General features: G+C 37.2%; 2 protein-coding genes across 2 annotated transcripts in view; both read left to right on the top strand.

The window, feature by feature from the left end:
- Nucleotides 1-448, top strand: part of LOC131631668 (large ribosomal subunit protein uL16m) — a 668-nt gene extending 220 nt beyond the window's left edge. Inside the window, exon 1 of the mRNA XM_058902439.1 lies at nt 1-448. This exon is cut by the window's left edge and continues 220 nt beyond it. Coding sequence (XP_058758422.1) covers nt 1-347 — 347 coding nt within the window. The 3' untranslated portion in view covers nt 348-448.
- Nucleotides 449-12,196: 11,748 nt separating this feature from the next.
- Nucleotides 12,197-16,416, top strand: LOC131631680 (uncharacterized). The gene is made up of 2 exons (XM_058902447.1): nt 12,197-13,208; nt 15,750-16,416. Exons 1-2 carry the CDS (start codon nt 12,444-12,446, stop codon nt 15,963-15,965), a joined length of 981 nt encoding a protein of 326 aa, XP_058758430.1. The 5' UTR covers nt 12,197-12,443; the 3' UTR covers nt 15,966-16,416.
- The last annotated feature ends 913 nt before the right edge of the window (nt 16,417-17,329 follow it).

Below are 17,329 nucleotides of genomic sequence, written 5' to 3'. Positions count from 1 at the left end.
TTGGAAGATATGGCACTCAAAGTTGTAGAGCTGGTCGTCTTTCATATCGAGCCATTGAAGCAGCGCGTCGGGCTATAATCGGGCACTTCCATCGTGCTATGAGCGGACAATTCCGAAAAAATGGTAAGATATGGGTAAGAGTTTTCGCAGATATCCCTATTACCGGGAAACCTACAGAAGTAAGAATGGGAAGAGGAAAAGGAAATCCTACGGGTTGGATTGCTCGTGTGTCCGCGGGACAAGTCCTATCTGAGATGGATGGTGTGAGTTTGTCAAATGCTCGACAAGCCGCTACATTAGCGGCGCATAAACCATGTTCGTCAACCAAGTTTCTTCAGTGGTCGTAACGTAATTGGTTAGTGGGGAAAAACCAGGCCGGGACTCAAAAGAATTAGGCGAAGGGTTTGTTCCTGAACGAGGGAAGTGGAAAGACACTAATGTTAAAATATATACTCAACGTTTTTATTTAGTTTTTTAATTAACTTTTTAAAATGTAATCAATTTATAATATATAGAACTCCTTTGCAATTATATACAACTAAACATGCATGGTTTGGTGGTAAGCTTGCAGCACTGTTGCCTTTGTGACCTGGGTAAAACTTTTTTTCTAAGGGGCGAAGACTAAATTTTTTTTAATAGGGGGTAAAATCAAAACACGCTACTATTGCAGGGGGTGAAAGCTATTTAACCCAAAAGTTTCTTACTGCCCTTAACAAAATTGAAAAAGTTAGAAGACAAAAGCAATGTGTTCACACCTATGAAGCACAAACAATATTTTCTCAATTTGAGATAAACCAACTAAATCTAACTATATTTTCTCAATTTAATGTCATTGACATAGACACTTGCCAAACACCAAAAATCTACAAAGTGCAAACATGAATTATTATGCTTTCACACAGGAAAATCTTTCAAAACAAGCATCCAACATATTGAGGGCCCTAAGTTGCAATGTTGTCTATATAAGTGTATTAAATAAAAGACTAAAGAAAGAAGACAAAACAACATTAGAATCAAATCAACATAAAAATTCAAAAATAGGCACAAGAATGCGTGAAAGATATTGTTAGTCATACATGATATTGTCAATGAAGGATAGAAAAACACTTAGAAAGGGGGGGTTTGAATAAGTGTAGCTTTAAAAACTTGACAGATAAAAATAAATTGCACAGTTATTTTTATCCTGGTTCGTTGTTAACTAAACTACTCCAGTCCACCCCCGCAGAGATGATTTACCTCAACTGAGGATTTAATCCACTAATCGCACGGATTACAATGGTTCTCCACTTAGTCAGCAACTAAGTCTTCCAGAGTCTTCTGATCACACACTGATCACTCCAGGAACAACTGCTTAGATACCCTCTAAGACTTTCTAGAGTATTCTGATCCACACGATCACTCTAGTTACAACCTGCTTAGATAACCTCTAAGACTTCCTAGAGTATACTGATCCACACGATCACTCTAGTTACTTACAACTTAATGTAATCAATTCTAAGAGTATTACAATTGCTTCTTAAAAGCTATAATCACAAACTGTGATATTTCTCTTAACGTTTAAGCTTAATCTCACTAATATATTACAACAGCAATGTAGTGAGCTTTGATGAAGATGAAGATTCTGAGCTTTGAATAGAACAGAGTTTCAGCAAGTTAATATGAGTTGTTTTGTGCAGAATCGTTAACCTTGCTTCTCATCAGAACTTCATATTTATAGGCGTTGGAGAAGATGACCGTTGAGTGCATTTAATGCTTTGCGTGTTCCGTACATCATCGCATTTAATGTTATACGCTTTTGTCAACTACCTCGAGCCTTGTTCACGCTGTGTCTACTGACGTTGCCTATAATAGCCTTTAACGTTCCTTTTGTCAGTCAGCGTAGCTTGCCACTTGTACTTCCTTCTGATCTGATGTTTGTGAATACAACGTTTGAATATCATCAGAGTCAAACAGCTTGGTGCATAGCATCTTCTGATCTTCTGACCTTGAAGTGCTTCTGAGCGTGATACCATCAGAACTTCAGTGCTTCTGATCTCATGTTCTTCTGATGCTTCCATAGACCCATGTTCTGATTCTGCTTCAACCATCTTCTGATGTCTTGCCAGACCATGTTCTGATGTTGCATGCTGAACCCTTGAGACAAAGCTTCTGAGCGCTGAATTATGCATACTCTTTATATATTTCCTGAAAAGGAAATTGCATTGGATTAGAGTACCATATTATCTTAAGCAAAATTCATATTATTGTTATCATCAAAACTAAGATAATTGATCAGAACAAATCTTGTTCTAACAATCTCCCCCTTTTTGATGATGACAAAAACATATATAAATGATATGAATTTGCGATCAGAAAGAGCAGACGGCAAAAGACAAATTACACAGCTATAGCATAAGCATATGAATATGTCTCCCCCTGAGATTAACAATCTCCCCCTGAGATAAATAATCTCCCCCTGAAATAAATACTCGAAGAACTTTAATAAAAGACTTCCCTGATTATTTCGGTAGAGACGATCACATAAGCTTCTGTCTTCAGAGAATTCATAGCTTCTGACTTCTGCTTCCATTGGACAGCTTCAGAACTAGAATTTCTTTAGATCCCTAGAACACTCACAGCTTCTGATTCCTGCTTCCATCTAGGACAGCTTCAGAACTTGAATTTCTTTGATCTTCTGAACATTCACAGCTTCTGATTTCTGCTTCCATCTAGGACAGCTTCAGAACTTGAATTTCTTTGATCTTCTGAACATTCACAGCTTCTGATTTCTGCTTCCATTTAGGACAGCTTCAGAACTTGAGTTTTCTGGAACTTTAGAACATTCACAGCTTCTGATTTCTGCTTCCCTCGGATAGCTTCAGAGCTTGAATTTCTACCAACATCACTTCATGCTAGATTTGTATCAGAACATTGTTGAATGTACCAGAGCATCATCAGAGCATCTCTACATCCTGAAATGTTACAGAACAAAAACTAAACGACAAAAGTCAGCATGAGCGAGTCAGAACATAAAATGTATATTAGAACACATTATATGTATCAGAGCCATATAGGCTAAAATAATGTATCAGAGCAAATAGAATTTTGTCAGAGCAAATAGACAAATATGGATATGGATCAAATTCTATTATCAGTGCTTCTGATTCATTCTTCTTTCTTGCTTCTGATTTCTGAAGCTTGACAGCACTCAGCTTGCTTCAGTTTCCATGAGCTTATTCTTTTTACAGAATAACACTTCTTATGGTTTTGCTTTGAAGATTTTCTTCACTTCTTTATACCTACAAAACACTTAAACCATATAGAATTTGCAGTTCTTGTTAGTAAAAGCAACTAATTAAATCAAATCATTTATCACATATTTCTCCCCCTTTTTGTCATATCATCAAAAAACAAAAAAGATTCAGAGACAAACAAAACGAAACACACGGAGGAAGAGGATGATTTCATTGAAGTTCAAACAGCAGGTACAGAAGTACATGAAGATAAGTAAGATCAGATGCACAAAAACAGATGCAACGAAAAGAAAGAAACAACACAGACTCAATCTAAGATGGCCCTAGCCTTGACAAGATCTTGGCCAGCATCTCTTGAACCTCATTGTTGTGTCCATCTTGCCTCACCATGAAAGCTCTATACTCAGCATTGAGTGAGCTTTGCTCATCCTGTCTCTTCTGAATTTCTTCCAGAGTCCTTGCAAGACGAGAAGATTCATCAGAAGAAGCTTCACCGCTTTCAACCACAGGAATCGCAACTTCATCTGTAGCTTCCATGGATAGATCATTTGCAGGGATTTCCTCAACAGGATCTGATTCAGCAACATGATCTTCAGCATCTGCTTCTTGCATAGAAGCATCTCCATATTCTGCAGCAGGAATTTCTGAGTCTCCATTCTCAAGTGCCTGAAGAATGGCAGCTAGATTCCTGGGAGCAGAAGGACCCTCAACTTCTGGTGGGTCAACAACTTCTGGAATGACCAAGCTTGGGTCTTTCTCAGAAGGGTTTTCCCTCAGATAGTCAAAGAGACTCTTGAAGTCTCCGAGCAGAACAGGATAGTCAGGAATAAAGATAACAATATCCCTGCATGGATTTGCTTCCATTTCAGCAGCCAGTCTTGCTACTTCCAATTCATCCACAAAGGGCTTCTCCTCAGCAGCAACACAATTTCTGAGAGGATGGTAGTATATACCATTATCATCCTCCAAAAGGTAACCAGGGTAACCAGGGGCAGCAGCCACTAGTCTTTTCTGTACTCCCATTGCTTCTACTTGAAAATCCTTGCGAAATCTTCTCCAGAGATTTCTTGTAGAAACATCATCCAGACCATTTAGAAATGCATCCTTCAGAAGGTCTAGACTGCTAATCACCTTATGTCTGAAGAGTTCCAGGTAGGTATAGGGTTCAGGTTCAGGCGGATTGAAGGTGAATTTGTAGTCAGGGTAGAGAAGACAGTAAGGTTTGGATTTTCTGGTAGGTAAGGGATGGGATATAGAAGGTGGAGGTGCGGTGGATGAGGAAGAAGGGATATCTGAGAGAATGATTGATGAGGATGGAATATCAGAAATGATAGATTGAGACGAGGATGGAGTATTTGTAACGGGAATAGGTGAGAAAGATTTATCAGAAGGAGTTGGGGGAAGAATACTTAAAGGTGTGGGGTTTAGAATGGGAGAGGAGAAGGATGATGGAGAAGGATTTGGTAAGGTGAAGTTTATTTTTGGTTCAGATGGAGGTGATTGGAAAGATGGTTTAGGGACAGAAGGAGGTGGAGTAAAAACCTGTCTGGAGATTTGTACAGAAGAAGAAGATCTGGTTCTGCGAAAGGAATCTCTGATCCTTTTATCTCTTCGTTCTTCAGAGTCCACCTTGTCAGGATCATAGGTGACCCTCAACTTCTTGGCTTTCTCAGCCTCATCTTCTCGGGCTTTTCTTTTTAGCCTAGCCTTTAGTTCCTTCTGATCCTTCTTCAGAAGATCAGCCTTGGACGGAAGTACTCTGCCACGGATCCAAGCAGGATCAATATCTGATTGCTTCCTAACACAATCTTCCAGGTAAGACTTGACAACCTGATGCAGTTCTTCTTGAAACAAGGAGGCAAAACCTTCAACAGCAACTCTTCTTGAGAGAATGTCAGGAAAGCTTGGGCACACAAAAGGTACATTTTGAATGAGTTCTAATCTGAACAAATCCACACCATTAAAAATGGGACCTTGAACTACTCCAAGCAAATGGGATGCATTGAGTTTTCTGATGGAGTCCAGCACTTTGCTTTCAGTAAGAATGTCTGAAATCATTCTTCCAAACGGAATAGTCGTTCTTGAAAGATGAGGGTACTTCGCCCTTTCCTCTTCTCTTGACTCAAGGATTGAAGTCTTTAGATTCTCAAACAGAATGTGAGAAATGTTGATCTCAGTCTTTTTGCCAATGCAGAAAAGAGTGTGCTTGTGATCTGGACTGATGTAAGAAGAGGAGAGCATCCTTTTTCTGTGGTGAAGAGAACCCAGAATAATCTCAGCCCACACTCTATAAAATGGCCTCAAGGTGCCTGTGTTATTCGAGTCAATCCCAGAAGACTTAGAGATTTGTTTTTCAACTAACGACCAATCAACAGATGCATGTCGAAAACCAGACCAACCTTCTTCATCATTCAGATTGTATAGCTTCCTGATCAGTTTTTCAGAGATAACCACTTCATGCCCTAGCACGAATGAAATGATGGCCGTTGGGGTAACCGTTGCATGTACCCGGAAATCCTTCACAAGATCAGGATAAATTGGACCAACCAATCTATCAAGGTACTTGGACCATCCTTGCTCAAGGATTCTTGCATCACACTTAAAGCCATTTGCTTTAAGATTGTTTAAGTCCACAGCAGTTTCACATAAAACCTCCAAGTCCTTCGTGGGTATCAAGCAAGTTTTCAAAGGAGCATATTCATAATTTCGTAGAAGGATTTGTGAAGAAGTAAGTCTAGGTCGGCGTCTTTTCAACTGCACGCTTCGTACTGACCGTAGAGACACGTGTTCATCATCAGATAATGGATGACAGGTGTGAAATATTCAATAGGCTTTACGCCTTCTGATTCCGATCACTGCTTCTGAATTGATCAAGTTTCTCTTCTGGAAACACTCCTTCTGAAGTGTGCTGATATAAATCTGAATGATCTTCTGATCCATTACTTCTGATATACACACAGCTTCTGGAGATTCACTTCTTTGTTCTGCAGCTTCTGATAAGACAAAACTGTATCTGCAGAAATTCTTAAGCTGCTTTGTTTCATCAGAAACAAGTTTATCATCAAACCAGATATTTATTGATTCGTTCACAATCAATGTTTCAATATTGTATATTCTGTAGCATTTAGAGCATTCAGAATAATCAAGAACGAAACATCAATGCTTTAGAAACAAACAAAACAGATGGTTCCCAGACTAATAAACTTTCTTTTCTGATTTCCTACGAACATAGATTCTTCAACAGATTTAAGTACCAGAACTTGGAAGACAATCCTTCTTCCCTTCAAGTGATGAGACCAACTTGAGTCCAGGTGACATGTCATGTTGACTTTTATCTTCTTTGTCGCCAAGAGAATCTGCAAAAGAATTAGTCTTTTTCTTTGGTACCCACATCTTCTTGGGTCCTTTCTTGTTAGTTCTCCTCAAGTTCTGATTGAACTTGGGTTTAACATTGTAAGCAATAGGAGGAACAACATGATAATTCTTAATGTGAGTTTCATGATATTTCCTAGGTTGTGTCACATGCTTTTTGGTGTGTGTTATGTGAAAACTTTGAGCATGTGAAGTGTGCCTAATATCATGGGAGTGGCCATACTTGAACTGATCATACAATGGCTTGTATGTGAATTTCATTTCATCAACAGGTTCAAGTTTGTATGGGGTTTCACCCTCAAAACCAATGCCGACTCTTTTGTTTCCAGACACAGCATATATCATAGAAGCTAGCTGACTTCTGCCAATACTTCTAGATAAGAACTTCCTGAAACTTAAATCATATTCTTTCAGAATATGGTTTAGACTAGGAGTGGATTTTTCTGAATCAGAAGGAGATCCAACATTATTGGATAATTTTAAAAGTTTTTCTTTTAATTCAGAATTTTCCAACTCAAGCTTCTTTGTTTCAAATTCAAATAGCTTTTTCAGCTTTTTGTATTTGAGACTAATCTGAGACTTGAATTCCAGAAGTTCTGTTAGACCGGAAACTAACTCATCTCTAGTAAGTTCAGAAAATACCTCTTCAGAATCTGATTCTGATGTAGATTCTGATCCGTCATCTTCTGTCGCCATCAGCGCACAGTTAGCCTGCTCATCTTCAGAGTCTGAATCATCTTCTGACTCATCCCAGGTTGCCATAAGACCTTTCTTCTTATGAAACTTCTTCTTGGGATTTTCCTTCTGAAGTTTTGGACATTCATTCTTGAAGTGTCCAGGCTCATTGCATTCATAGCACATGACCTTCTTCTTGTCAAATCTTCTGTCATCAGAAGATTCTCCACGTTCAAATTTCTTTGAACTTCTGACGCCTCTGAACTTCCTTTGCTTGTTCTTCCAGAGTTGATTTAGCCTTCTGGAGATCAAGGACAGTTCATCTTCTTCTTCAGATTCTGATTCTTCAGGATCTTCTTCTCTAGCCTGAAAAGCGTTAGTGCATTTCTTGATATTGGATTTTAATGCAATAGACTTACCTTTCTTTTGAGGTTCATTTGCGTCCAGCTCTATTTCATGACTCCTCAAGGCACTGATAAGCTCTTCCAGAGAAACTTCATTCAGATTCTTTGCAATCTTGAATGCAGTCACCATAGGACCCCATCTTCTGGGTAAGCTTCTGATGATCTTCTTTACGTGATCAGCCTTGGTGTATCCCTTGTCAAGAACTCTCAATCCAGCAGTAAGAGTTTGAAATCTTGAAAACATCTTTTCAATGTCTTCATCATCCTCCATCTTGAAGGCTTCATACTTCTGGATTAAAGCGAGAGCTTTAGTCTCCTTGACTTGAGCATTTCCTTCATGAGTCATTTTCAAGGACTCATATATGTCATAGGCCGTTTCCCTGTTAGATATCTTCTCATACTCAGCATGAGAGATAGCATTCAGCAAAACAGTTCTGCATTTATGATGATTCCTGAAAAGCTTCTTCTGATCATCATTCATTTCTTGCCTTGTCAGCTTTACGCCACTGGCATTTACTGGATGTTTGTAACCATCCATCAGAAGATCCCATAGATCACCATCTAGACCAAGAAAGTAACTTTCCAGTTTATCTTTCCAGTATTCAAAGTTTTCACCATCAAATACCGGCGGTCTAGTATAACCATTGTTACCGTTGTGTTGCTCAGCAGAGCCAGATGTAGATGCAGGTGTAGACTTTGCAGTTTCATCAGCCATCTTTTACTGAAGCGTTTTTCTCTTCCTGAATCTTTTCTAAACACGGTTAAGTGCTTGCACCTTAGAACCGGCGCTCTGATGCCAATTGAAGGATAGAAAAACACTTAGAAAGGGGGGGTTTGAATAAGTGTAGCTTTAAAAACTTGACAGATAAAAATAAATTGCACAGTTATTTTTATCCTGGTTCGTTGTTAACTAAACTACTCCAGTCCACCCCCGCAGAGATGATTTACCTCAACTGAGGATTTAATCCACTAATCGCACGGATTACAATGGTTCTCCACTTAGTCAGCAACTAAGTCTTCCAGAGTCTTCTGATCACACACTGATCACTCCAGGAACAACTGCTTAGATACCCTCTAAGACTTTCTAGAGTATTCTGATCCACACGATCACTCTAGTTACAACCTGCTTAGATAACCTCTAAGACTTCCTAGAGTATACTGATCCACACGATCACTCTAGTTACTTACAACTTAATGTAATCAATTCTAAGAGTATTACAATTGCTTCTTAAAAGCTATAATCACAAACTGTGATATTTCTCTTAACGTTTAAGCTTAATCTCACTAATATATTACAACAGCAATGTAGTGAGCTTTGATGAAGATGAAGATTCTGAGCTTTGAATAGAACAGAGTTTCAGCAAGTTAATATGAGTTGTTTTGTGCAGAATCGTTAACCTTGCTTCTCATCAGAACTTCATATTTATAGGCGTTGGAGAAGATGACCGTTGAGTGCATTTAATGCTTTGCGTGTTCCGTACAACATCGCATTTAATGTTATACGCTTTTGTCAACTACCTCGAGCCTTGTTCACGCTGTGTCTACTGACGTTGCCTATAATAGCCTTTAACGTTCCTTTTGTCAGTCAGCGTAGCTTGCCACTTGTACTTCCTTCTGATCTGATGTTTGTGAATACAACGTTTGAATATCATCAGAGTCAAACAGCTTGGTGCATAGCATCTTCTGATCTTCTGACCTTGAAGTGCTTCTGAGCGTGATACCATCAGAACTTCAGTGCTTCTGATCTCATGTTCTTCTGATGCTTCCATAGACCCATGTTCTGATTCTGCTTCGACCATCTTCTGATGTCTTGCCAGACCATGTTCTGATGTTGCATGCTGAACCCTTGAGACAAAGCTTCTGAGCGCTGAATTATGCATACTCTTTATATATTTCCTGAAAAGGAAATTGCATTGGATTAGAGTACCATATTATCTTAAGCAAAATTCATATTATTGTTATCATCAAAACTAAGATAATTGATCAGAACAAATCTTGTTCTAACAGTCAAGAGGTAGTCATTCCTATTTTGCTCAGTCAATTAAGAGCATTCTAGCTAGTCTATCAGAAAGCAACCATGACCCACTGGAAGCAAACATAATGACAGGGAGATCAACTACAAGCCACTGAGAGTGCATGGTCACCAAAAAAATGCAATGTGACTGTGACCATAAAATAGAGGACCAAAAGATTAAAACAACCCATGGTTAACAATATCTTATGATACATGAGTCAAATCTCGAATTAAAAGCAAAAGTGAACCTATTCAATGCAAATTGTCATGACACATTTGCAGCATGAATATCAATTAATTCTTCTTATATCACTTATTTTCTAATGAACCACCACTCCTCTATCTAACTAATAGATCCAAAAGGATATAATCTGTGAGTTACAATGGCGGTCAGGACCTTTTAATGGAGATAGTGGTACACAAACTCCTTTCAAAGGTGCATCACTTTCATAAAAGGATGCATACAGGGAGAAAATGAGAAAGATTAGAAAGCATTGTTCTTTATCCATCAATCTATTGATGATGACAACTTTGAGAAAGTTGGCGATTGCGAATCGGGAAAGCAAATGGGGGAAATCTTGGGAAAAGCATATTCAAGGGCTGACAAGGTAAAGGTGGTGACGTTACAAACATACAAATGTCAATTTAAATTAATTCAAATGGAGGAAAATGAGACAATAAACGATTATGTGACGCGAATGAAAAAGAACTAAAAAAAACTTCGACAGTAAGCAGATTAATCACATAGAACCTTACTCCGTGAATACACATGACCACTGGCAAAGGAGAGGCAAGAAGTATGAAAAAAAATGTTTTACCCCAGTCCGTGAAGAGATTTTACTCTCAAGACCCAGACATCAATTTCAGCACTATCATGTGAACCACACATCAATGTTGCAACTACATACTGCATCCTCCCTGGCCCCTTTAACCAAATGCATCTGCAAAATTTATAAAACTCAATAAAACTAAGCAAGCAAAATATGTATTTACATAATTCTAATAATAACAAAATTGTGACTAACATTTTGGCTTAACATTCAAGAGAACTCTCTCTCTCCCTCTCTCTCTCTCACTCTCTCTCTCTCTCTCTCTCTCTCTCTCTCTCTCTCTCTCTCTCTCTCTCTCTCTCTCTCTCTCTCTCTCTCTCTCTCTCTCTCTCTTCTTCATTGTTTTCACAGCCTAGGCAAAAGTAGATGCATTTGTTTGTAAACCTTAAATTTATGCAAATTTGGAGTCAAATGTTGATCCAACTCAGAACATGTCAACAAATCTGCAAAATAAGGGGTAAACTCCAAACCTGTCAACAAATCAAAATAGTTGAAATCAAACAATCAAAAATGTGTAAACACTGACAAACACAAACAACAACATGATGACAAGAAAAACTCAAACAAACCAAGGTAACTACCTATGTTCTGAACCCACAAATCCTTGAGTAGCGCAATCCGTGGACTCGATTACATTCATAATAAAACTTGATTACCGAACCTTCCATGTAGGGTTCGTTTCATCCGTCTGTGCTGTAAACCCGATTGCCGTTGAACTGGTAGATCGGGCAAATAAGAAACTCCACGAAAGAACACCAACACGAGAAGTCATATACATAAATACAATAGACAGACATCAAAATAGAAAAAAGAGATAAGAGGGAATATGTTTCACCTAGATGTATCGAGGGAAAGGAATTAGACGAGAGAGGAACAAAGTGATGAGAGAGAAAGGAGGATGTTAAAGGGGAAAGATGTTGTTCTAAATGTGAGGATAATGAAGGAAACTGCTAGGGTTTATGTGTAGTTGAAGTATTACTCGGACAATGCTGTGTTCCAATGAAATATGAATGAGATTTGAAAAGTTGATGCCAAGTGTATAAAAGGAATAATCTGAGTGGTCCATTATTAATGATTTAGTCAAGTACTAATAAGGGCTTTTTATGGTGTAAAGTTTAATGAAAGAAAATGGTAGATTAGGGAGATCCTAAGCATCTTCCATGCTTAGGTAGATAGTTGATGAGAATGAATCAAGACCATTAATTAAATTTGAAAATGGAGGAGAGAAAAAGTTGAATTAGGATAATAATCGGTATTCATAATAAATTTGATAGCGGAAGAGAATTTTTTTTAATAAGAATAAAAATGACACATGATTCACTTAAGTGTGATATTTTAATCTAATTAATTTATTTTAAATTAATGATTCAGATTAATTCTCATATTATCACATAAAAATATTATTCTTATCTAATATATAGAGAGAGGGAAAAAGGGGTGATGCATGGTAAACTAATCACAACTATCTATTCAATTAAATTACTTTTTTAATGATATGACAGACTGTTTTATATTTATATATAATTGGTAAAAATATATTTGAGGTATTTAGTTAAAATGTTAAACAAAAATTACCTTTTACTTATTTTTAAAATCTTAATTTCATAATGTCTCTTTATATCACATGATAACTTTTTCCATATATAAAAAAAATCAAAAAGATAGAAAAAAAAATCTCGTTCCCAAATACTTGGAACCCTAACGCGGTTCTCCTCTCTTAAACTTATCAAGCATAGACACAAAGTCTACCACGCAATCTAACCCCTAATTCAACAAATCCAAATCACCAACTTCCACAACTTCAAACAAAAACCTCTCAATTCTATACCATTCTTCATCATCTACAAACCCTAATTATCTTTTTATTTCTATTAATTTCTTTTTCCTTTTTTTTTTGTTTAATTTTCCCTAAGTTATGGCTACAGAAGCGAGAGCCAAGTTCCAAAACCCGGATTACCGACCCGATTACCACCCAGAAACCACCTTGACGCCGTCAACCCACGACGGTCTTCACTTCTGGCAGTTAATGATTGCCGGATCCGTCGCCGGTTGCATCGAACACATGGCAATGTTTCCCGTCGACACCGTTAAAACTCACATGCAAGCAATCACTTCTTGTCCGATTAAATCCGTTTCCGTCCGTCAAGCCGTCCGTTCGATTCTCCAAACGGAAGGCCCCTCGGCGTTGTACCGCGGCATTGGCGCGATGGGGCTCGGCGCGGGGCCGGCACACGCGGTTTATTTCTCTGTTTATGAGACTTGTAAAAAGAAATTCTCGCAAGGGAACCCTAATAATTCGGTTGCTCATGCTGCTTCTGGTGTTTGTGCTACGGTTGCGAGTGATGCGGTGTTTACGCCGATGGATATGGTGAAACAGAGGTTGCAGTTGAGTAAGAGTGCTTACAAGGGGGTTTTTGATTGTGTGAAGAGGGTTTTGAGTGAGGAGGGGTTTGGGGCTTTTTATGCTTCGTATAGGACTACGGTTTTGATGAATGCGCCTTTTACGGCTGTGCATTTTGCTACTTATGAGGCAGCGAAAAGGGGGTTGAATGAGGTTTCGCCGGAGAGTGCCGATGATGAGAGGTTGATTGTTCATGCTACGGCTGGGGCGGCTGCTGGTGGTTTGGCTGCTGCTGTTACAACACCGCTTGATGTTGTTAAAACTCAACTACAATGTCAGGTATAACTATAATAATAGAAATAGTAGTCATAGTAATTGTTGATTTTGAATTGCTTAGTAATAGTGCATGTCTTTAAAGTTTAGCATATGGACATGTTAACAATGTGCTCTTTTGGGTATTTGAGTGCTTTGCAAATGCAACAGTGTTGTTAAATAGCGTAGAGGAATTTAACTGATTTCCTATTGTCTTGTGATATACTATTTAGTACAAAGTATTGTCAAATAGTAGCTATAGAGGTGTTGTTTTCTGCAATTTAGTATTGACAACACTCGAATGCAATAGTTATATTTGGTTGGAGCTTGGGTGCCATTTTCACTGATTATTTAAGCTTGTGTTTGGTTATGTTTAATTCCATAGGCAAATTCTTTGTGCTTATGTGGGGATTTCATGTTTGTCATGGCAGAGGCAGTGCGCGACAAAAGTGAAGCAAATGAAATTAGTTTGGTTTTAATTGGTAATAGAAGGTTGGATAGTTGTATAGTTATGGGTTGTGTGATTCAAATCAAACTATTGTGATTAATAGTGAGAGAATTGCAGTTAAATAGTTTTATTTTTTTAGATCTGGTTAATAGTATTGTTTAATTTGATCTTTGTGATTGACCTTGCTTAGTGGAAAAAGGTTTTAGTTATTATTGGCGTTGTTAAAATGGTTAAGGAATGACTTTGGAAAACTTTGGGGAACAATTTTCTCTAAGAAGTTTTCTATGTAATGTTACCAATATTGTCATGTGGCCATCCCCACCTATTTGTATAGGTCTTGTAAAATTGAAGGTCATAACTCATAAGACATGTGAGGGGGATGGCTAAAGCTTTAAGGGGTCTTGAGTTTGGGTATAGGACATTGAATGAGAGTCAAAACTCTGCCTTAGCCCTTAGGTGCTCCAAAATTAAGTTATGTTACTGGGTTTGGGCTGTTTAAAGGTGCTGTTACGTTAGTTTTCAGAGTTTGGTCATTGTTGCATTCTTAAATTTTTCATTCTTTTTCTGAATCCTCTTCTATTCTGTAGGGTTTGCTATCCTCCTCTTATCTTTTGTACTTAACCTCTTTCCTCATTACATATTTTTCTTCTATCTAAATAAAAAAAGAACTCGGGTGCAGGCATTCTACTAGACCATTATGTTTGCTAAGTGACAAATTTATTATTAGAATGCACAACATTTTAAATAACATGTCAGACACTTGCAACATTTGGTGTAGATGTAGTACTTGTTCAATCCAACGAATATCCCCCTGATTGGTATCTTGTCTGTAAATCTACTGCAAAGATTGAGTTGATGAAGCTGGTACACTATGATGATTCCTAAGTAGCATGTTGAAATAGGGAGTCTTATTTGGGTTAAATTTTGGCATATGAGAGAAGCTGAGTTGGGAAATAAGGAAATGAGAGGATGGGAGGTTCAAAAGACATTTTCTTAGGAAGTGACGACTGAAAGGCAAGAAGTCCATAAAATATGGTGAGAGGATGAGAAAGATGCAGGATGTCTATCCTACTATGACATAATTAATTTTATTATTACTAATACCTTGTTAAAATATCATAACTTGTATAAAAGATATGATAGGAGCCAGGTGCAGAATGGAAGAAAATACATATGTATTGATAAACTATATCAACCAGAGGACAAATCCCCAGTTTCTATATAATTGCAAAACTGTATAGGAATTAAAATAACAATCAAGATGGAGCAACCTTACAAGATGGAGAAAAACCGATAATGCCTGAGGAAAAAAATGTACTCTCCCCTTCACTCAGAAGGAGCAGCTTCTTGGTCAAACTCGCCACTTTAAACCACGTGCTAATTCTACGATACAATTTCCTTTCGTTACCCTCCCTCCAAATAATCATTCTCTCTCCCCTACTTGCCTCACACATGCTTGTCTATAGGCTATTTACACATACTCACAAGTCACACCAGTTAAAAGAAAGATGCACGGTTTCCACCCTCTACCATATATTGCTAAAGTATATCATTGAAAATGATAATTGATTGCTTATAACACCTTATTTACTCTTAGGTACTAGTTTAGATAAACAGGGTGATATTACAATTGAACCACAAATTGTTTAATTCTGGATATGATAACTAACAGCCTAATTGTTTGTGAGTAGCTTCTTAATAATTTTTCATTAATGTTTACAAGCATGATATTTTACATATATACAGCAGAGCATTTAACATATCTTCTCAACTTCTGCATATCATGTTTAATTAATAGAAGTTTTAGTTTGCACTTAGGTAAATGAACCTTAGACCTCTATGTGAATTATAGTCCACCCAATCACTTGTGCAGAATAATTCAAATGTTCCTTTCAAATTTCGTTGCATTTTGATCACTAATATAAAATTGTGTGTTGTGTTTTGATCAAGTTGATACTTTATTTGGAATTTGATTGTTTGCAACTTTTATTATATGAATATTCGTTTGGCATCCATAGATTGAGAATGATGATAAGAAGGGGAGTTAGACAGCAATATTTTTAAGCCCTATCCTTCCTCTCCTTTGAAAAATTTATCTTGACTTTGGTTTCATGGTGCAGGGTGTGTGTGGATGTGATAGGTTCAAAAATGGTTCAATTGGCGGTGTTATTAAAACAATAGTGAAAAAAGACGGACCCAGAGGGCTCATGCGAGGGTGGGTTCCAAGGATGCTCTTCCATGCTCCTGCAGCTGCTATTTGCTGGTCAACATATGAAGCTGGAAAGTCCTTTTTCCAAGATTACAACGAGCAGAAAGATAGCGGAACCGTCACCTAAAAAAAATTCAAGTTAGAATATCCATCATTCTTCAGTTCCACTACTGATTACTGTCTGTAACATTGTTAAAGTGCTTCAAATGGATGCGAGCAAGCAAGCCTTTCCAAGTTCTTGACTTCTGAACTCTAAATTATATGCAGAAGGCGTCGGATTAACATCCGAATGAAGAACCTGTTTTCTTATACACTTTGTCAGGTGACTTAGGTTTCATAATCATTTTGTTTTTCTGGAGTAGCTTTTTTGCTTTGGACAGGACATTATTTAATGGAACACCTATGTGCTACATGAAATTTTTTACCACAAGTTTTGTGAGATTGTAGTTTTAATTATATGAAGGATTATTTGATATATTCTGTAATTGAGGGATCTAATTTCCCAACACAGTATTTTGTTAGCATTCGGATTATAAATAAGATGATTTTGATATTTAATAAATTACATATTGTTTTAATTTTTGGTTTTTCAAGATTTAAGATACGTTTCGATAATTTAAAACTAGCAGAGCTAATGTAGCATAATGGAATGGCACGAAACGTAAACTCCATTTCATTATTTGAATATTTTACGAAGAAGCGGGACTAGTATTCTTTTCATTCCACTATTTGGGATTTGTTTGGGAATTGGACGGTTCAGTTTATTTTACTATCTTAACATGAATATGACCTTAATTGTAATGCAAAATTTATCTTGAATCATTCTCATTAGAGCCCTATGTACAGTCACTTTGTTTGAAGTATATTTTTCCAGTAAATAACCTTGGTCACAGACAAACTTACTTAGCCCTCACTTGATTATTTGTCTTGTTACCACAAATTGATAACCCTTATCTTGTTACCACAAATTGATAACCCTTATCTTGTTACCACAAATTGATAACTCTTGTTACCATGAAAGAGTTTCTTTGAAGCACTGTAAATCATAGATTGAGGACAGTAATATAAAAACGCAAGTGTCTTGTTCCAATTGTCTTGTTCTTCCACCATTTTAATAACAATCAATCCGAAGTACTACTAGTTAGTTTGTTCCAACTTAATGCAACTTTTTGAAACTACTATTCTTTGATTCAATTATCCATTTTTATAATCTAATTGAAATGGTGAATTAAATCACTTATTTTGGTTTAGAATAAATAGCTCGTTGAATCCTCTGCAAGAGTAATTCTCCTTCGATTCACTTATCCCTCAAGAAAATACCCCAATGATTTCATTAGCCTCTAGCTTGTTGATATCCCTAATGAGCTCAACTTACAATTTCATTCAGTAGTTCATTTTTCAAAATCCAAACTATATTTACATCTAAGAGCATGTTTGGAGCATAATTATCTGGGTGACATTGATATAGATTTTCCGTATGTATCTCATTAC

The sequence above is a fragment of the Vicia villosa genome, unplaced genomic scaffold, assembly GCF_029867415.1.
Source record: "Vicia villosa cultivar HV-30 ecotype Madison, WI unplaced genomic scaffold, Vvil1.0 ctg.000857F_1_1, whole genome shotgun sequence".
Classification (NCBI taxonomy): Eukaryota; Viridiplantae; Streptophyta; class Magnoliopsida; order Fabales; family Fabaceae; genus Vicia; species Vicia villosa.
This window is presented reverse-complemented; position numbering and strand designations above follow the sequence as displayed.

Excerpts from the sequence above, each read along its gene's own strand:
- LOC131631680 (XM_058902447.1), top strand. The coding sequence starts at position 12,444 with ATGGCTACAGAAGCGAGAGCCAAGTTCCAAAACCCGGATTACCGACCC. Across the intron at positions 13,209-15,749 it reads AAACTCAACTACAATGTCAG|GGTGTGTGTGGATGTGATAG; the intron begins GTATAACTATAA and ends TTCATGGTGCAG.